At 41.1% G+C, this 20,422-nt stretch overlaps 3 protein-coding genes across 7 annotated transcripts; 2 read left to right on the forward strand and 1 right to left on the reverse strand.

Annotated features, from left to right (window-relative positions):
- Positions 1-1,033: 1,033 nt before the first annotated feature.
- LOC148323435 (immunoglobulin superfamily member 2-like) lies at positions 1,034-9,376 on the reverse strand. Its single transcript, XM_088314756.1, has 10 exons — positions 9,252-9,376; positions 8,415-8,780; positions 7,926-8,345; positions 6,591-6,995; positions 5,118-5,483; positions 4,664-5,035; positions 3,196-3,576; positions 2,717-3,124; positions 2,243-2,638; positions 1,034-1,881 (listed from the first exon to the last, which is right to left on the reverse strand). The coding sequence occupies exons 1-10, from the start codon at positions 9,319-9,321 to the stop codon at positions 1,649-1,651; spliced, it is 3,417 nt and encodes a 1,138-aa protein (XP_088170882.1). The 5' UTR covers positions 9,322-9,376; the 3' UTR covers positions 1,034-1,648.
- Positions 9,377-10,719: 1,343 nt separating this feature from the next.
- klhl6 (kelch-like family member 6) lies at positions 10,720-17,365 on the forward strand. 2 transcript variants are annotated; one of them, XR_015846465.1, is made up of 8 exons: positions 10,720-11,090; positions 11,450-11,615; positions 12,353-12,802; positions 13,363-13,600; positions 13,862-14,064; positions 14,134-14,347; positions 14,601-14,959; positions 17,221-17,365. XR_015846465.1 is itself a non-coding variant. In XM_088314757.1 (7 exons), exons 1-7 carry the CDS (start codon positions 10,849-10,851, stop codon positions 14,903-14,905), a joined length of 1,818 nt encoding a protein of 605 aa, XP_088170883.1. In that variant the 5' UTR covers positions 10,720-10,848; the 3' UTR covers positions 14,906-16,102. The 2 variants fall into 2 exon arrangements, 1 of the variants encoding a protein (XP_088170883.1); XM_088314757.1 differs by lacking the exon at positions 17,221-17,365 and having other exon boundaries at positions 14,601-16,102.
- On the forward strand, positions 16,152-20,249 carry LOC148323437 (uncharacterized). Of its 4 annotated transcripts, none has more exons than XM_088314759.1 (7): positions 16,152-16,356; positions 17,221-17,511; positions 17,701-17,949; positions 18,054-18,164; positions 18,341-18,442; positions 18,718-18,864; positions 18,954-20,249. In XM_088314759.1, exons 1-7 carry the CDS (start codon positions 16,308-16,310, stop codon positions 19,406-19,408), a joined length of 1,404 nt encoding a protein of 467 aa, XP_088170885.1. In that variant the 5' UTR covers positions 16,152-16,307; the 3' UTR covers positions 19,409-20,249. The 4 variants fall into 4 exon arrangements, with proteins under 4 accessions (XP_088170885.1, XP_088170887.1, XP_088170886.1 ...); XM_088314761.1 differs by having other exon boundaries at positions 18,341-18,397; XM_088314760.1 differs by having other exon boundaries at positions 18,054-18,158.
- The last annotated feature ends 173 nt before the right edge of the window (positions 20,250-20,422 follow it).

Raw genomic sequence — 20,422 nt, forward strand, 5'->3', positions numbered from 1 at the left:
AGTGCTCCGTTTTCTTGTTGCCCTCAACCTCCACATGAATAAAATGTAAAATGTTGCTTTTTTTGTAGTGTGTTGAATGCAGTGAAGTTTTGGAAAATTTCTATACATGATACATGACAAGAGTAATTTCCTGTTACTTAACACAATGCCTGCAAAGCAATTAAATGTTCAAACGGAAGCAGGCAATGTCCAAAAACTTCCCCCTGCCCCTCAATTTTCCCGTGGCTCATTTGAAGAAAATAACCTGGCGAGTCATTCGCCAGTTTGAGGATGTCAAATAAAAGTGGGCTAAGACTGTTTACCCAAGTGGAAATCCTCCAGGCTGGCATTTAATCTCACACTTCTTCTTTCATTTCTGATGTAGAGTGCTGCAGACACCCATAGCGGAGAAATGCATTTTACGAGGGAAGCACTTGCGCACGCTCACACGCAAATTTCAAAGCTCAACTTTATTTTTCAGAGTTGAAACGCAAAGAAACGGCAACTCTCCTGTTCAAATGTGTGTGGTTGTAGTTCACCACTTTTGGGCGTCATGTAGCGTGCGTCGAAAAACGCCGTTCTGAAGAAATATGAGTCGCACTTGCGTCCATGCACGTCACCGAAGACTGCCAGACCACAAAGTCGTCAGCAAACGTGCTCGATTTGGCACGCCTCATGCAGAGGAGTATTTCATTTGGACCGCAGACGCTTCTTCACACCCAACAGATGAACAAAGTGTTTGCCTTATGGTTCATGCATATAAACGTGCATCTGAATTTTTGGCGCATTGGATAAGAGAAGATAATATTTTGTCATTTAGTACAGTTTTGTGTTTTGTATGAGTAAATACATATGAATTGTATTATTATTTTATTTACTTATTTGAGTAAATGTCTTATAATACATCATATATTAATGTCTATATTTTCGTCAGATTTGTATTTTAATTTTTAATTCCGCTCCATTGCATACACTGATGGAGAATATTTTGTTCTTTTTCATAAATTATCTTTTAAATTCGATTTGCAGGATCACACAATAATTACAAAAGCAATTTCAATGTAAAAATTATATATTTTTGAATGGCACGTTTTTTTTAGTGTGCACCACATTTTTTGTGCTGTCACTGACAAAATCACACTACAATTGCATTACCAATAAAAAATGTATTAATGAACGACATTTATAGTACATTTTTGTAAAATGCACATAAATAGTACAATACATAAATGTGCAAAGTTCACATCCGATATATTTGGAAAATGCATTTTTGTAATTTTTTAAATATTTTTGTTTTGCAATTTATATTTTCTGCATTTTTGCCATATTTTTGCATTTAAAAAAATAAACAATCTATTCCATTCCATGCACCTGTTTTAATTGATTAGTACAGGTTTGCATATTGGTAACATGAGTGAAGATTGCTATTTTCCCTTTTGTGACAATATAATCCACTTGTACTTGGCAAAATGACACAGTAATTGCCACCTGGTGGAACTGCAGTGGGGGAAAAAAAAAAGAACCTAACATTTAAAATAGACAAAGCCTTTTGATTGAAGGTCAAACGTCTTCAACATAGAAGAAAAGTCCTGCGGCCGCCAATGCAATCAGTCCCACTGTAATTTAGTCTTAAAATGTTCAATTCATCAAAGGTACTGTACAACAATGATTATTGAAATGATGATTTTTCCCCCCAGGAGACTTCTTGGTCATCTGCGCTGGATTTCATCTTCAGTTGATGCTGCTCTGTCCACAAAGACTGATCTGGCTTCTTTTCGGATGTCTTGGCCCGACGCAACTTTAGCACCAGCACAAATATGACCAACAGTGAGCAGAGCACAACAGCCACTGGAGGTCCGATCCATATGCTTGAATGACATCCTGAGCGAGCTTCACTCTCTCCTGCATAGACAGTAAAGAGTCACATGACTTCCTTAAAATGTACAGTACATATTCAAATTTAAAATGCAAAAAAATCAGTGCCGCCCGAAATGCAAATAATTAGCTAAAAAAATTTTATCGCTTGACAGCACTAAAAACAATTCAATAAAAATTGGCTGTCATTGAGCATGTCTTCTTGTGCCATGTGATGAGGGCAATTTGTAATAGTAAAAGGTCTCCCCTGTTTTTCCGTTGGAACCTGCTTCTATGTAGGAAATCTTGCATCTTTTATTTCCAGTCAAAGGAAAAACAAAAGAAAAAAAAAATGAATTTTTGTTTTTCATAAATCACTCACGATATACAGCAAAGTTGCACAATTTACCTTGTGAATAGACGCTGACAGTCGAATATCCGGAACTCTCAACTGCTGCTCTCCTCCATCCATGGGAGAGAGAAGGAAGCCACTCTTCCACTTCACAGCGATAAACACCGCGATCTGAAAGAGTGGGCTTCAACACGGTGAGGCTGAATTGGTTAGGCAAAGCGTGACTAAATCTCAGCCGCTCTCGTCTCTCAAACCAAAAATCTTGCAAAGTCGAGTTTCTATACGATGTGAATACAGCTTGCCGTTTGGTCTCTCTCTTCTCCTGCCAAAACCACGTGATCTGGAACTTGGATTCCATGCTGGATTGTTTGGTGATGTGACAATGGATGGTGAAATCCTGGGATGTGCTCACATTTAACGCCAAATCTTCTTTTTTGACTGACAACTTGTTGTCTGTCAAAAGGGACCAAAAATAATCAAAGACATTTTTTTAGGTTAACCAGCAAAACTAAATGCATCATCCGCTCATACCTGCCACTTTCACAGACAACGTGATTGGGCCACCATCAACTGTAGCCTTCTGCTCCCAGTTGCCTCGATGCCCAAGTTGGTACTGGTCCACCCGACACTGATACATCCCACTATCCCCATCGTGGATCCTCTGAACTTCAAGCCCAAAGCTGCTCCGGTTCGGTCTGGAGAGGCGGAGCCTCCCCTGCAAGCCGTGAAGAGCCTTGCTCTCGGGATACCTCAGTAGACCCGTATGATCAAGCTCCAATAGCGTAACAGTCGAAGATCCAAGCCTGGTGTAGAACCACGTGACTTTGTAGAAACAGGAATCGCCGGATGCACCCGAGATCAGATCACACTTGAGTTGCACTTTATCTCCTTCTTTGGCAAGGACTTTCTGCTCTTTGTTCTCCAACAGGAGATCGTTGGCTAAACGAAGGAGAAATCCTAGTTAATCCAGAACAAAATAGTGTGGGTGCGTGAAGCATACAAGATCTCACCAGGCTCAATAAGTGTCAGCTGAGTGGTTCCGGAGACTGCAGGGAGATGATACCATTCACCGCGAGGATCTTGCAGCCATTCCACAACTTCACACACGTAAAAACCTTGGTCTGAAGTCTGAGAATCGTGAATGGTCAATTCAAAATTTGGACCCTTCGTTTGCCGCATGCTGATCCGTTGGCGCTGGTCCACGGTCGATGTTACTATGGAGTCTCTATCCGAGCTTAAAATGGTCACATTTTGGTTCTGCTGCTGTAGAATCCAGTCGACGGCGTAGCGACCAGATCCAGAACGAGATGAAGTAACTAAGCATTGGATGGTGATGTCACTGTTGATATTTCTTGTGATGGAATAACTGGGCGTCACAATGAGGTCACTCTCTAAGAAAGGCACACAGGGGAGAGGTTTGATCCAAAATGGTTCATCAATCATTTTAAAGTTACCGCAGGGTCCATTTAGGCCCGTCGGACCACCACCAAAAGACAGAACTTGAAACGTGAACACAAACGGAACTAAGTTTGTATTGTGTTGAGTCACTCCTTGGTTCTTATTAAAGGAACTTCCATAACGAATTATTTCCAGCCAGAAAAAATAATCTTGTTGTGTGGTATCATTTGCGCGACTTGGCCAAATGAGGAAACCTGTCCTCATTCATAGTGCATAGTGGGAATTTGCACTCTTTGAAAATAAACTCTGACCTCTTTGTGTGCAATGGAATATTTTTTTTTCCATTTTGATAGTGTGGGTCAAAGAAAATTTGAGCCCGGTATTTTGCCCTTTCCTGGATTTACTTCACTTACCAAAGCTGCACATTCAGAAAGAGTTGACAATTTAAATCATTTCTAATTTCATTCAACCTCGTCCTTAAAGCCAAAATTTTGGTGATATCAAACTTGTACTTTTACCAACTGAAATAGCATTTTTTCTTCTGCCGTCCTGCCACTCAATAAAACCCCGGCAGTAGACAAACAGCCTAATTCAAGCTATTTATCTCTCAAACTTAGTCAGATGAGATCAAATTGTTTGTTTGCAAGTAGTGCAATTGAAAGTCAACCCCCAAAAATTCTTTGTGATAATGTTTTATGTGCTTTCACTCGTCGAAACATGGCCTTCTGATTAATATTGCGTTTGTGGGATATGAGTTAAGCAGCAAAATCCACCCGCTCTCGCACATCTCGGTGGGCGGCCATTTTGCCATTTGCTGTCAACTGAAAATGACATCACAGTTGCTCATGGCTCAAACAACCAATCAGCTTCAGAAAACAGGTGTTTTTATTTTCATTTGATATTTTATTTTTATTATATTTATCTACACTGGAGAGAGGGCATTCTAATTCTGAAAACACCGATTTAAATAATACATATATAACTGATAAATTCTGTAATAATTCCATATGTACATTTGAACAGACGTTTTTTCGGCACGGTCACGGCAAATCCAAAGATCAGATCAGTTTGCTCTCTCACCTGGGTTCTGCACCATGACCATCAGCATGTGGGATGGCGTCAGCTTCTTGTACACATTCTTCTGGAAAACGGATACCCGACATTGGTAGCTCCCGGCCTCCCTGTGGCTGGCACCATTGATTAGAAGATAGTAAATCCTCTCATTGGGTCTGTTGTCAACCCTAAGGTGGTAGCGTTGCTGCTCTCCGGACCAGCTGACGACGCCATCATAGTACATCGTCAGGATGTTGTCTAAAGTCGAGGCGCTTCGCTGCAGACTCCAGGAGAGCGTTATGGCGAGACGCGGCCCTCTGACACGACACATCAATTCCACATCGTCGCCTACGGTCACAAAGCTTTTACGACTTATCAGATTCACAGCCACAAGAGAATCTGAAACACAAAATTTTGGTGCTGGTGAGAATGGAAAGTCATGCTCATGATCTGGAGTCTACGTTTGTGCTTGATAACTAACCCGTAGGGGCCACCGTCAACGTGGTTGTTGCTGATTGGCTGTTGGTCTCGTGGCGACTGTTCCATTCGGACACCACACATTGGTACGCTCCCGAATCGGCCAGCGTGATCTCATCAAGTTCCAGGACAAAGATGTCCTCCGCAGGACGCGCAGCTCTGATTAGATTCGAGACCTCGACAGCGGTCGTCTCGGTGACACCTTCTTTGCTCAGGCCGATGACGTTAGTGAACGTGGATATCGGCGAAACTTTGCGCTGCCAGGTGACGGAGAGCTGGCCCTTGAAGCCGTGCACTTTGCAAGTTAGCTTCATCGTATCACCTTCGTTGACGTGCACGTCGTTTTGCATGTCGACCGAGAGTCCACTGGCTGCAACGAGAAGAGATCTAAGAGGTGAGTCCACTGTTTGCATTTTGGACTTTTGTTCTCAGACAAACTCCAGTTTAGTTAGACGACAACATTTTCAGAAACTTCAGCCATGTTGAAGACCGCTTTAATCTTTTTCCTCTGCCTTTTCCCCACTTCTTTTTATCTTCCAGGATATCCTGTTATTGGCAAAGGTTTGTTCATTGGTTGTCCTCCCTGACACCAACCACAGAAACGGCACAGGCATAGCTTTTATTCAAGAGAAGTCTCTCACAGGTTTGTTATCAGTGCCCTGATCCCCCATTAGGTCGCTCAGTTTTCTGGCCCTGACCACTCGCCCGTCACAGTGTAGGCAATATCCGTATTTGCTGGGCATTTTGTAACAAGTTAGACACTTCTCATTCTCTGGATGCAGTTTAACATCAAGAGAGTGCATGCTGTTGACCAATTGGGAGGGGGGGTGTTAGAGTGTTAAAAAATTTTACAAGTCCTCCAATATTGAATCAAAGGCAGGCGAGTTATGTCTGAAAGGCCCTACCGTTACGCCTGTGATGGGCCAGTTTGCCCACAAGTGAGTGTTCACAGTTGACATTGTCATTACAGCTCCTAAAAGATTGGGATAAAAAATAAAAACATACATTTAAAAAAAAATAAATAAATAAAAAAAAGCCCCCCCCCCCCTTTTTTTTTCATTTTTTTCATTTTTTTACAATATCAACACATGGTGTGACACTTGGGAGTAACGTGGTGAGCTTCATTTAAGTCTAAATTGTCCCTAGGTGAACGTGAGCATGAATTGTTCTTTTTATTTTATTTTCTCATTCACATATTTGCCCTGTGATTGACGAGCAATCGGTTTGGGAGGTACCTCGCTTCCAGCTCTAATGAAGCCAAGCCCTGTATCAACATACAATATATGAATACCCTTTTCAATGATTTACAATTGTTACAGCGTTTTCTGCAACTGTTACTAATTGACTAAAATTAAACTTCAGGTTTACAGATTTTTATATCTTATTGCTTTGGCATGTGATTGACAGCCAGCGACAACCATTGGAGGTGCAACCATGTACATGTGGATCAATCTGGATATAAATTAATAACGTTGACCTGTCGTTAGGATGCTAACTAGCAGGGGGCTGGAGTCTTGGGCTTCGCCTTGCACAAAGTTGCCATGCTGTCCTCTTTCTTGAGGCCACACTCTGCACATGTACCCTCCCTGGTCTTCAGTGCTGACAGGCTGCAAAACAAGACGGTAATCTCTGTCCCCGATCCTGCTGGCCCTGAGCTTTTCTTGCTTCCCTTGCCCACCGTATTCAGGGCTCATGGACACCACGCCAGTCGGGCCTATTCGGGCCAGTTCAACACTCGCCCGGAACCAGGCTACAGAAAAAAACTTTTCCTCTAGTTTCTGCGTGTCAACACTGCATGTTAGCTGCAGCGCCTGCCCCTCCTGCAGAGATGTCTGCTGCGCCGACAGTGTCACCACCACAGAGATCGCGTCTGGCACCAGCTCTGTACAGACACAAAAAGCGAAAATGTACTATTTAAAATAAAAATTTAAAAAAAAAAGAGTGCAGAACGACAAAAACAAAATACCACACATCCTGTCAGGAAGCGACTGTAGAAGAGGAAGAGTTAAATTACATGTCAGCTCAAACAGCATGTTGAACAGATGTTTGCTTAAGCACACGTTCTCACCTATGGGTTAAAGTGAGGACTTACAGAGACTAAAGGTGTGCCTCACAGATCAAATCCCAGCTCCATTCATATTCACCATTAAATCATCATGTAAACGCCAGTTTGATTTTTTTTATTCTTTTGATATTGTTTATACAAGTTTTTATGATTCAAAAAATTTTTTTTTCAATGCTGGCAAATGATATTTTTGCAACTAAAAATTTATAGGTTTATTTCCACCTATATTTGATCAACAAAATATAAACAATCGTCCATGCCCTGTGTGGATTGGACCTGAAAAAAATAAATCTTCCCACTTCTCCAAAAAATGCAGGCTAGGTTAACTCAAGACTCAAAATCACAGGTGTCAAATTCAAGGCTTGGGGGCCATATGCGGCCCATCACATTATTTATTTGGACTACGAAAGCAAACCATGCTCATCTTCTTCCACACTCCTGGCTAAATAGGTACCATATTCATTTTTACAGTAACAGTAGTTGAGCAAAGTATAATCTATACTTTTGATTGCAAACCTCGCAATCCATCACTGGCATCGGGCTGAAACCTCCAATGTCCCAATTTGTTTTGTTTTGCCCACAAATCTATACTATTGGTCAGTCCACACATGTAGTTGCTACTGTATTTATATCAATTACCGATCAATCTAAAGTGTTTAAATCATCTCACTCACTTGGTTAAGGCAATGTTAACATTTGAATTAACACCCCGTTTTTGTGTTCTCCCAAAATGTGGATGTTCCTGACCTCTGCCTTTGACAACCAGCGTGGTCTCCTCTGCAGCCTTCTGTGTAAGCGAGTACCAGGACAGGTCAGGATCCTCAATCCACTCTTGAGCCTGACAGTAGACCCGGCCCGCATCTGACGGCTCCAACCGATCCATCTTCAGCCTGTACGTGGACTCTCCGACCTTATCCAGTCTTATGAAGCCGGCTTGGTAGCGCCCTTGAAATTCCGGTCCGGACCTCAAGGTGAAGTCTCTGTCCAGGGAGATGATGAGCTGTGCATCGTTGTCGTCACCCTCCTTGCGGAGATACCAGGCTACGGACAGATGAGTGTGCTGGATGGTGTTGCTGGATGCTTGGCACGTTAAAGTGAGCGTTTCACCCTGGTTATAGCGCAGCGAGGTAGAGGCGGCTGATGAAACACTCAAGGAGTCGTCAATCACTGTGGAGATAAGAGTTTATTGAAGCAGCATCATACCGACACGTCAGCCATGGATGAATGGCAACTGACCTTTAACAATAGTCTGTGCGTTGTAGGTTCCGTCATAAATATATTCCGGGTTGATGACGGAACAGTCGTATTCGCCTTCATCATCTTTTTGAAGACTTTTCATCTCAAAGAGGACGGAGTTGGACGATACGTGCGTCAAGGAGATGTTGTTGGCTCTTTTGTGGTACATAGCGTAACTAAAAGTTGGGTCGTTGGTGCTTATGATGTTCATGACAACTGGCGTCGCAGGTTTGGTGATGCGGAATTCAAATTCCTTCCTGGAGTCGGCATTGGTGAATCCGCTTACGCTGCAGAAGATGGAGAGCTGAGAGCCCGCCACACGGTACAGAGGTCCGGCCTGGATCTCGGTCAGCACTCTGGCGTTTCCTGAGAGGAACACAAAAAAAAAAGAAATAAAATCTTGTAAAATGAAGCGTTGCCTATTCTCGGTTCACTAATCACGAATACACCCAATCCGCTTTTTCTTTTCACAATTTAAATTACCAATATAGGCAATTTGAAAAAAATTGGGGGGCAGGGCTCAGTGTGTAAAATTCCAGGTATGCCAGCATCATATTTGGTTCGGTTATGGGTTTGAAATTTAGAAAACAAAAAAAAGCTTTTTTTTTTTTTTCTAAACCTGTAGTTAATACAGATTTTAAGGTGATCAGTAAGAAAGTTCTTTTCTTTTTAGCCCTTTGATAAAATACTCAATTAAAAAAAACTGAAATATTCATTTTTTTTGTAAAATACAATAGGAATATATGTTAGACTTTATTTTCAAAAATACAATACATCATGTTTTTTTTCCATCCACTAGAGTCCGTTTATACAGCAGGAATTAAATGTAAAACATACCGAGGTGCAAAAGTGTTGCCATGCACAGGAGCAAACAATGAGTCCATAAGTATAAAAGGAAGCGCAGCATCCTGAATCAGCTTGTTGACTGTGTCAATACATAACCTATTGTGCGTGTGTTGTAATTGTTCTCACACGAATTAAAGTGGCTTGTGCTTCCTGTCAGCTGCCTAGAGGAAGTGTGAAATACATCCAGCACGTAACATGTAAACAATACACAAAGTGAGGTTATCATTTATGATTACATGCCCCTGTTTTCTTTAAGTGGCGTTTTTAGGGCTAGTAATACCAATAGTGTATTTTTTTTAAAGTGTCTAATGTCCCATTCTATTGTCATTTGTAATAGTTTAAAAAATATATAACACTCCTACAATGTTGATATGATAAAGTCAATGGAGGCGTCTAAAAAAAATTCTTTAAATGATTTTAGTTGTCTCAATAGCATTATTCAAATAATTTTTGTATGATGGCATACTCTTGAGCCAAAACTCATCTTAGGACTACAGTAGGTTAAAGTTTGACCTTTTCAGCAAATACTGTAGCTAGAAAACCTTAAAATAAATTCGTTGGCTGCTTGCAATGACAACAGTGACATCTCGTGGGGAAATAAGTCAATAGCACCTACATCGATTATGGCCCAAAAATACTGGCACACGTTTATAATAAATTATATAGATAATTAAAAATTAGAAATGCATACATTAATTGCTTTATAAAAAATATAAAAATGGAAGACGTGATAGTAACCCGTGGAACTGGAGCAGAAAAAGGGGGGGGGGTCAATGGGGTTTTTTTTCCGTCTCTTTTTCTTCTATTTCTAAGGAAAACATACTATGGTAAATTAATTTTAAATTAATAAGATATTTTTTATTATAAAACTATGTATCATATTAATCATCATTTAATCATTTACATACAAAAGCAAAATAATTAAATGCCGACAAATCAATAAAGACGTTACGCCAAATTAAAAATCTGAGCTATGCCAAAGATATACTGCCACCTAGAGGCACTGAATATTATTCTTAATACAAGAATCATCTGTACTTCGTCATTCTGGTATGATAGGAACTAGTGCAGCATCAGCTTTTATGCCCTACAGTCTGCATATTACTGCAGACACTCATAAATGTTTTGGCTTTGCTAACTATTCAAGATCTCATTTTTTAAATTTATTATATTAAAATCCAATTGCACTTATTACAAACACATTTCAAAAGTATCTTTGAAAACTCTGACACAGGACTTACACCACATTATTATAAGCGACATCTACATAGTTTTATAATACGTAAATCAAGTTTTAGTAGTAGCAACTTTTGAAAGTCCTCGACTGTCTCTAATGTTGTGGCCCCACGTGTGTTGAACAAAGTCGGGAGAATTTGCTCAGGCTCAGTAGAGGAAGTGTCTAAAAACAAATGTTGCTACATATGTAAGTTGGTGACAGAACAGAAACAGGAACTTTGCAAAGCAGCTGCAAGAAAAGCAGCACACTTGCTTGAAAAAAAACCACAGGGGTATTTTTTTTTTTTTAAAGCAGTGCAGGTGCACACACAGAGAGAAGTTTTGTGCAGGAGTTTCAGAAGAGCTTGTGAAGATGAGCGACTCACTTGAGAGGACAACAGAGTGCCCTTTGTCTCTCGCCGGGGAGGACCCGGGCCCAGAGAAGGAGAGTGACACAGAGTACCGCTGGGAAGATGGAGGTCTGCCCGCGGCATTGCAGAGAGGCATGGAGGACTTGCGAGTTAACCTCGAACTGACTGACGTGGTCGTGTGTGTTCAAGGACACGACTTCCCTTGCCACAGAACCATCCTTGCTGCGGTCAGTCAGTACTTCAGGTAAAAAAAATATGAAAAGAATTAAACCCGCAAGCAACAATAGGCAGGTCTGTGTATCATCTGTTTTCATGATGAAACATTGAAATGAAACTTAAGTTAACTTTGGCTCTGCCTCTGATTGGCCTGACTACCAAACTTCACATTTATTAGTGAAACTTGTCTTAGGGAGGCCATTTCTCTCAAATTTTATTTCTCACGGTTCATGGACAAAAATGACACCTGGTGATTTTTTTAGTATGAGAAATGCCTCAAAAATATGATTTATTTGCCCCCCCCCCCCAAAAAAAAAAAAAATAAATAAAATAAATTGTTTGCTCAGGCCTTAATGAAAATGACTTTGCGGGTTTTTCTGTGCTCAGGGCCATGTTTTGCAGTGGCTTGAGGGAGTCTCATGAAGAAAGGGTGGAAATGAAAGGACTGGACAGCGAGACAATGCGGACTCTCCTGCAATATACTTACACGAGCCAGGCCCTGCTCACTCAGTCAAATGTGCAGAATGTACTGGAAGCAGCCAGTCAGTTCCAGGTAGGAATTCCCTTAAAACAGGGGTGTCAAGATCCAGTCCTGGAGGGGCCGCTTTCATGCATGCTTTCAATCTCTCCCGGCTGCAACCCACCTGATTCAAATGATCAGCTCATCAGCAGAAGCCTGATCAGTATCCTGTTCATTTGAATCAGGTGTATTGCAGCCGGGATGGATGGAATACATGCAGGACACTGGACCTAGAGGACCGCCGTTTGATACCCCTGCCTTGAAAGAAGAAACAAATGTCCTCTCACTGGCCACTTTATTAGGCACATCCACATGATCTATTTTAAGCAACTACAGGGGCTGTTTACTCGTGATAGACCAATTATCGGGGCCGATATTTGATAATTTGTAGATATTTTTTTTTTAATTAATTAATTTTTTTCCCTTTTTTTTTCATTTTCAAAGCTGATAAATTAAAAGCAGGTTTATTTTGGCTCGCAGCAGCACAGTTCTCACTCTCTCTTTGCTGTGCTTGTGGCCCTGCCTGCAGAAACATCGCACAATTACTTTTTACTAATACTTAACTTTCCCAGTATCAGGGTAAATTAATGTTTAAATGTGTTTATATATAAATTCACACCAAAAGCTAAGGTACTACTATTTTAAATGCAAAATGGAGTACAACTTTTTTGGGGGGGGGGATTCCTTTATTTTATTTTTATTTTTTTGTACAAAATCCTTTATCCTTCCTAAAATTGCTATAATGTATACGTGTGTGTCATTTCTTATAGTTTCTGCGTGTGGTGGATGCCTGCGTTGACTACCTGAGCAGATCCCTGCAACCGGATACTTGCATTGGCGTTTTAAACCTTGCGGATCGCTACGCCCTTCCCAATCTGAAGACCAAGGCTCAGGACTACATTACCTCGCACTTCTCCCAGGTGGTCCAGCAGCAGGACTTTGTGGGCGTGGCGGCCGAGTCACTGGAGACCATCCTGCAGCGGGACGATCTGGACGTGAGGGACGAGGAGTGTGTTTTTGAGGGCCTCATGCGCTGGGTGAGAGCCGAGCAGGACGAACGGCGCCGCTTACTGGCCAGGTTGCTTTCGTACGTGCGGCTGCCCTTGTTGGAGCCGGCATACTTTGTGGACAAAGTGGAGGGTGATGAACTGATCCGCAGCTGCAGCGAGAGCTTTCCTCTGTTGCAGGAGGCCCGCACCTTTCACCTCTCTGGAATGGAGGTTAGTATGAGCACATGGACAACAGCAGGGGGTGTCTAAACTTTTTCTATCACCCTAGCCTCTCAAAAAACACCAACACAAATTGTTTAAACTGTAAAAATAACACTACACTATGACCACATGTACCCGGGCATCTACCTGAGGTGGGACACTCCCCTTCTGAGTTCAGAACCAAAACATAAGCAATATCTACTAACATGACCCGGGTGGGGCAAAAAAAAAATATATATATATTTGAGCTAGTGCATTCAGGTGACAGGTTTCATGTCATGATTATGACATTCTTATGACAGTCTTACCGTAAATGTATAATTAACATTGTATTAATTACTAAAATTCCAGGTGATGAAAATACAATCAAGTAAATATTAAAAACAACATTAGCCGTGTTTTAAATTTCACATTTGTGATCATAGCCTGAAATGTAGTTATGAAAAGTGAGTCATTTTTTGTGTTTTAACCAACATAAAAAACAAATACAATAATGACTAACAATTTTTATTACCAATTAAAAAAAACAAAAAAAAAACGGAGAGAATATACAGTTTTGTTTGTTATAGGTGGTTTCCGAACGCACCAAACCGCGCATGCGCCACTTCCTGTCGGAGGTGTTCCTTATCATCGGAGGCTGCACCAAAGACGACCGCTTCATTTCCACCGTCACTTGTTTGGACCCACTAAGACGCAGCAGGCTCGAGGTTGCAAGGCTACCAGGAACCAGCATGGAGGAGGCAGCCCAGAACAGGAAATGGGTGGAGTTTGCTTGCACCACCTTTCGCAATGAACTTTATATATCTGGTGAGATACTTTTTTCTTATTTTTTTAAGCACTTTCACCACCACATACTGGTAGCAGGGTCCATATATAGGAAACACCCCCCTCCGTAAATATTTAGAATTACACAAAAACATGGGGTGGCCGAATTTGCACAAAACCAGATGAAGTAGAAAGCAGGTCCACACTCAGACTCAAGATCAGCAACCAATCAAAAGTACTTCTCGCACTCCAACTTTTTCAATATGTGAGCAAAAGCAAACAGTTTCTTCAATGCTACACTAGGAGGCAAAGAGACCCAGACGGATGTTTGGAAATACAACGGAACCCTGGACAGGTGGATCCAGATCGAGCCTCTGACGACAGGCCGATGGCGGCACAAGATGGCCGTCCAAGGTGGACGAGTGTACGCACTGGGCGGATTTGATGGCGTGCGAAGGCTCGATTCCGTTGAGGCCTACGATCCTTTTCATAACCGCTGGACGCAGGTAACTATGTAGCCAATTTCACTCTCATTAGTTGCCCCCATGAAGCTTTTCACTGACTTATTGGTGCAGGTGGCGTCACTCGCAGTGGGTGTGAGCTCCTTTGCCGCCACGAGCTTCGACAGATGGATCTACGTGATCGGTGGCGGGCCCAACGGAAAGCTGGCGACCGATTTGGTTCAATGCTGGGAACCTGGAAGCGACTTTTGGGAGCTGCGGGCGCCGATTCCCATCGAAACCAAATGCATCAATGCTGTCAGCTTCAAGAAATGCATCTATGTAGTTGGCGAGTTGTTTTGATCCTAAATTTGAACGGTAGAACGGTTTGCGTGTGATTGGGAAACCCAACCAAACCCTGACAATGCATAATCGATACCCACTTATTTTCAAAATTTGCCGATATAAATAGTTTAAATACATTATACCCCAAATTTGTGCCCAAATTGAAATTCAATCAAATGTGCTGCTTCGTATAGTTGTGGGTTTAAACTCCAAGGTGTTCAATCTATGGAGGCTAATCATACTCTTTGTCCCCACAGGTGGAGCCATGCACACCATGTATCGCTACACACCTCAGTCAGACACGTGGTCCGTCGTGACCCGTCTGGGCGAAAGGGCGAGCTGCGCCATTGCTGCCTGCAACAACAAACTCTTCATCACAGGAGGCCGCGATAACAAGAATCATGTCATCTCCACAGTCATGTGCTGGGATGTTGACAAAGGCCTCTTGACAGAAGAATGTGCCTTGCCATTGGGCGTTTCGCACCATGGCAGTGTAACGCTCTTGAAGTCCTACACGCACATGCACAGAGTAGCACCTGTGGCTGATTGCGGAAGAATTTGAAAGGAACATCGTCATCGACAAATCCCCGCACATGAATCCCCATTGAGAATTGCTGTATGTGGCCAACGTTAAATTAACGTTATGTTGACATTAAGCAATGGCGCTAAGTAGCCTTTAAAGAGAGTTAGATTTGCATAAATGGGTTCTAATGCATTTCACTGGGTTTCCTCCACAAGAGCATATTATGACTGCATACTATGTGATCACAGGAGTTTTTAGACATATTAAGAGTCAACTTATGAGCCGTTTGTAATAGCAGAAAAGTACTCCATTTATGCTTAGACAAACAATAATCCATGCCAATCAGAATGGACAGCCACGCAGACGAAAGTGTTTGAAAGCAGTGACAAAGGCTTTATTCAAACCATTTGATTGAGCTACCAAAAAACAGCAACACAAAACCGCAGTGACAAAACGTCTTCGCAAGAGCAAAAACAAATGCACACTAACAAAGAATAGTGGACAGGACCACGGAAAAAAGTAGGCGAGAACCCAGGGATCCAAAAGGCTATTTACAAAAATTAAACAGAAAGTGTCCAAGAGCTCTTAAAAGAAACAAAAACATTAAGTACTCTTGGTATGCGGACTAGTAATAAAACAGAAACACAAAATGTCAGTAGAACTTAATTAAACCAACCATAGGTTCGACTGGAGGGAAGACAAATGGCAAGCAGCAGGACAACATGCAAAACAATACAGTTTCTCCTGTTTGGGGCTAAACCTAAATCGATGGATGTATTAAAATAATTAATTCACCGCAAATTGGTGTTCAAGAAAATACGATGCAAAAGGACCAAACTGTAATTATATTCTTTTGCCAGTAGGGAGCAGTGTTTACCAGCTTCTTGGCATGAACAGTATGAACCTGCAAACAACTGGTTTTAAATTGGAACATTTTTATCACTATGTAACAATAACAAAATAAATGTAAATAAAGCAAATTTAACAAGCCATCTTGTATTTTAGTTGCCATTTTCAGTGAGATTTACCAACACTACCAAACTTGAACCATGACGTCAGCTTCCCGACTAACTCTTCAAATTAATGTCAACTTTTATAAATGTTTAAACACAAACACAACTGCGTGGCGTGGATTAAACGCGCGTTAGCAAGTAGTTCAATTCCGATATATTTAGCTCACCAGTGTACTATAGGTGGCCGTTCTTGGGGGGTGGGGTCGTTAACGCTCCTTTTGATGCTCTTATTGTGAAAATCAACTGCGCCTCAAATCCAGGTGTCACGTTACCTGGGCTGGACAGTAAAAAAAAAAAAAAAAAAAGAAAGAAAAAAAAAATACACCTAGCACTTTTGAACTCAAGTTCAAGGATTATGTTCGCGCCCTTAAAGAAAAATAAAATGAAATAGTTTAATTCTACTGGGGAAGTTCATCGCGTGTTTACTCATGGCCCACCAACGCCTCCTGGTTTATTTCATGAGTGCCTACAGTTTAGGTATGTTTCGTCGTGATTTATAATAATCGAGTTGGAACATTATTACTGAATTAGTTATGTAGTGTGTCGAACTTTTGTTGAGTTATTTTACTGTAAGGTGTTTGCAAAATGCTGCCTCCCTTCATTAATATTTAATACGTAAAGGGTCCAAAGTAATAGAACACGCGTTCACCTCCACTGTTTATGACAGTCAATGCTTCACTGCTCAAGAGTGTGAACATAGTTTTAAATGAGTGGGCATCCACTTTGAAACTTACATTTTTTTACAGGTATTGTGAATAATGGCAACAAATTTGAATCAAGTGCAAAGAAAGTGCAATCTACAGCAGTGTGACTGTGAAATAGGTAGCCATGGAAGGAAGGCAGAAGAGTTGTTTTCATCAAAGGAAAGGTGCAAAGTAAAATGTTGATCAGAGGGTTAAGGAATTAAGTGGGAAACTAAGGAAGGGAGGCAGAATAGTAGGTCGAAAGGAAGAACACAAGAAATTGGCAGTCCTTTGTTCGTACAATGTCATGAAGGAAGGCAGAAAAGCTACAGTTTTTAGCAATGGCATGTAAGGATGCATTTAAAGGAAGGGAAGGAAGAAGCGCGGTTAGGAAGGGAAAAGTGCCAGGAAAAATCAGGTCTTTCAGGAAAGTCGGAAAGAGGTCAGAACGGAAGGAGGAAAGGTAGGAATGAAAGCTAGATGGTCAAAAAATTATTTTTTTTAGCAAATCAAGAACATGCATTCAAGAATAAAAACTGAGGGAAGGAAGGAAGTCAGGAAGGAAAATATGCCAGGAAAGACCATGCAAATGTAAAAATAAATAAATAAATAAAATTGACATTTTTCAAGTTTTTTATTCCACCCTGTCTTTTCCTAGTTTATGCACAGGTTGCAAATTATGCGCTGAAAGGTCAAGAGGTCAACTTGGTGCCATCCATTTTTGGACAACCTGATGAAATCCTGTGGACGCATGACAACAAGAAAGTGGTTTTGTTTGACAGCATGGAGGAGTTTGTGTTTCCTCCATACGAGAACAGGCTCACTCTGAACTGGGTCTCAGCAGAACTCACAATCAAAGACGCCACATATGAAGACAGTGGAGACTATGAACTGGAAGTGGACGTATACAAGCAGGTGCATCGTTCCAAATATAAATGGGAGGTTATAGGTCAGTTTACTACCCATGTATATTTTACGAAATAATGAGCATGAAATGTTGATTAATGTATAAATAGTATGTCTTTGGGCTGAAACAATCAAATGAATAACTGGATTAATTTGTATTCAACAGCACATCACATTTTATACTCCTAATCTTTGCATTTATTCACTTTACATTGTATGCATTTGTTTCCAGATAAAGTATCCAAACTAAGCATATCCTGTGAACTGACCGACGCGAACCAGGCGACGCTCGCATGCTCAACACATTCCAAACATCCTCATTTACTAAAGTTCAAGTGGAGCTCAGGTGGAAAAAGTCAGCCCGGTGCCAATTTAACAATAACGCTCAGGGATGAACATGATGATCGAGTTTACCGTTGTGACGTGAGCAACCCTCTGACCAATGAAACGGCTACATTTACCGCCAAGGACTGCTTCCTGGGTAATTGGAATTAATTATGCAACTGAATTATTCTCGTGTTGGCTGAACGTTATTTGAGCGTTGTTTTGATAATGTTCAACCAAGATGTTTTTACTTGTGTGCAGACAAAAAATCTGCTGCTCTCCTTGCCGTCATCCTTCCTGTGATTTTTGCTGCCGCCTTCATTTTACTCATCATATTGGGCTGTGTATTCCGCAGAAAACTTCGAGGTACAGGTAGAAGAAAAGAAACAGAACGTCACTTAAATAATGAAAGTGCTCAAAATAACTCACCGTTTTATGCTATGAGCAAATTAAGACGACGACTGATATCCTTGAACATTCAGTTTATTTGTGAACCGTTTTTCTCGTCTGTCTGACAAAAATTGGTCCATTTCTCTCTGTTCTCGCAGCATGTTTTGAAAACACCAAGAAAGGTGTTTTTAAAAGACGACGGAGTGCGACTGAAGGTATGATTCATCGACACCAAGATGCGCGCAATGACTTCATATTCGGTATAATGCTCCTTGTCAATTATTAGGAACTTTAGTTACTTTAGTAGGAAAACGACTCAATACGGATTTTTAACGTCTTAGCTGATTTTTGTGTTGTCAAAGAGGCACCGCATAGCACATCACACACCTAACAATGGTTATCGTAGTACCAGGACTGAACCGTGAGAAGCTAGTGGTGCCACAGTGCATCCAAGACTGCAGCATATTGAGAAGGAAATATCAATATAAATGTCTTCCTGATGGGTTCCATTCAAAATTTGTGGTGTTCTTAAAAGTTTCAGTGTCCAGTCAGGGTGACGAGACCACATACTTCTTGGGTGGAGTACCTACGCTTCCATCCCATCAGAAACTGCGCCCTTTGCTTCCAAGCGATTGGTTTGATCCTGCTTATGGCAACGAAGAAAAATATGATGCCTTAAATGGTAAAGTCGATCATGTTCTACTTTATTGTCGAGCAGGTGTTCTGATCTTAGACTGACTTTAATTTTGTTTTTTTTTGTGTGTGTTTTAGGATCTAACAAGGAGTTGACTGGGGATGATGGAGTAGAATCTGATACAGCCACTGGCGTGACTACCTCCGCCAATCCAACTAATTCACCTTTGACCTCTTCAGACCTGAACACTACAACTGAAAATGAGGATATCTCATCTCAGCAGGTGTCTGGAGATGCTTCAGGGGAAATCACGAGTGAAGTTGACGAGCCCTCCTCTTTATCTATGGAGGAGAAAAATCCACAAGAAGAAGAAGAAGAAGGAGGCGTTGCTGGGCAGGAGACTCTTTTAGACATTTCACCGGGAGAGTTGGCGTCTGGAGGTGAGGACCAGCGGGAATTGACTACTGAGGTCGAAACGCAGTCAGATTGTGAAGATGATAAGGCCATTGCAGATGAGGAACCGGGTGAGACTGTTGCTCACCAGTCTTTGACTGACACGCCACACAATACAACTCAAACTCAGGGTTTATAACCTTTGTTGTTGTTTTTTTTATTTTTTTTAACAAGTTTGCATTTGTAATATTCAAAGTAAACAAAGTATTTTTTTAAAAGAACCGAATGTCTTCTAATAACGTTACAAATGATCACAAAAAGAACCACTAAAGCTACTGTGATATAATTAAGAAATAGAAATAACATTTTCATATTCTCATTAACGCGGGCTGTCATATTGGACTGATGTTATAGAGCTGCTTAATATGTGCCTACAATAGAAAAAAATACACTGTATATGTTTTGATGACCAAAGTTTTTAAGGACTTAAATTGTACAAGTGAATAGACTTATTTTTATACCAAAAACCTGCCAAGTGAAATGAATGGACACAAATTCTGTCTTGTGTAATGTTTTGTTATTGACTAGCCTGGAGCTAACACCTGGCCTTCATCGGCTACTGCGCACTCTTTAATTTTAAAGAAGTCAAGTCAAGCATTTTCTTTAAAATATATTCTGTACACCACCGCTAGTTTAAGCATGGTATTCTGATATTTTGATTGTGGATTATGAACTGCCTTTTTGTCAAGTGCGGCATCTTTTCTGTCAACTTAAAATGACATCACAGTGCCTCGTTGCTCAGATATCAGTTTTTTGGGGGTTTGGTCACGTGACATTCACAAACTGCTTAAGCCATATTTTACAAATACAATATTAATCATAAAATTGTGTTTAGACAAGTGCGGCGCCTAAAACAAACTATTGTAAAGAACATTTTTGACTTGCACTTCTCTTTAAGTAATTATCTGTTGTTTGTACGCTATGCATTGCACTTGCACGTGACTCAAATCAACAAATAAAAGAGAATTCGTCACACTCAAACAAGTCGAGAATGTTGGCTGTGTCGTCCTCGGGCTGCATTTTCGGCCGCATTTTTCGATCGTATTACGTCACGTTCGGCGCAACTCGACAGTGTTTTAAAAATTTTAGAGAAACAATTCGAAGGCTAGGTCCTTCGACGCTTTCAAAGGCGCCTTCTCATGTAGCATCATTG

The sequence above is a fragment of the Idiotropiscis lumnitzeri genome, chromosome 14 (genome assembly GCF_059441095.1).
Source record: "Idiotropiscis lumnitzeri isolate Australia: NSW breed Sydney's pygmy pipehorse chromosome 14, RoL_Ilum_1.0, whole genome shotgun sequence".
Classification (NCBI taxonomy): domain Eukaryota; kingdom Metazoa; phylum Chordata; class Actinopteri; order Syngnathiformes; family Syngnathidae; genus Idiotropiscis; species Idiotropiscis lumnitzeri.

Bases quoted from the DNA above. Each gene is read 5' to 3' on its own strand.
- LOC148323435 (XM_088314756.1), bottom strand. From the start codon at position 9,321: ATGCTGCGCTTCCTTTTATACTTATGGACTCATTGTTTGCTCCTGTGC. The intron at 8,781-9,251 runs GTATGTTTTACA...TGTTCCTCTCAG, and splicing joins GGCAACACTTTTGCACCTCG to GAAACGCCAGAGTGCTGACC. The intron at 3,125-3,195 runs GTGAGATCTTGT...TCCTTCGTTTAG, and splicing joins GCTGACACTTATTGAGCCTG to CCAACGATCTCCTGTTGGAG.
- klhl6 (XM_088314757.1), top strand. From the start codon at position 10,849: ATGAGCGACTCACTTGAGAGGACAACAGAGTGCCCTTTGTCTCTCGCC. The intron at 13,601-13,861 runs GTGAGATACTTT...ATGCTACACTAG, and splicing joins CAATGAACTTTATATATCTG to GAGGCAAAGAGACCCAGACG. The intron at 14,065-14,133 runs GTAACTATGTAG...TTATTGGTGCAG, and splicing joins TTCATAACCGCTGGACGCAG to GTGGCGTCACTCGCAGTGGG.
- LOC148323437 (XM_088314759.1), top strand. From the start codon at position 16,308: ATGGCCCACCAACGCCTCCTGGTTTATTTCATGAGTGCCTACAGTTTA. The intron at 17,512-17,700 runs GTCAGTTTACTA...ATTTGTTTCCAG, and splicing joins ATATAAATGGGAGGTTATAG to ATAAAGTATCCAAACTAAGC. The intron at 18,165-18,340 runs GTAGAAGAAAAG...CTGTTCTCGCAG, and splicing joins CAGAAAACTTCGAGGTACAG to CATGTTTTGAAAACACCAAG.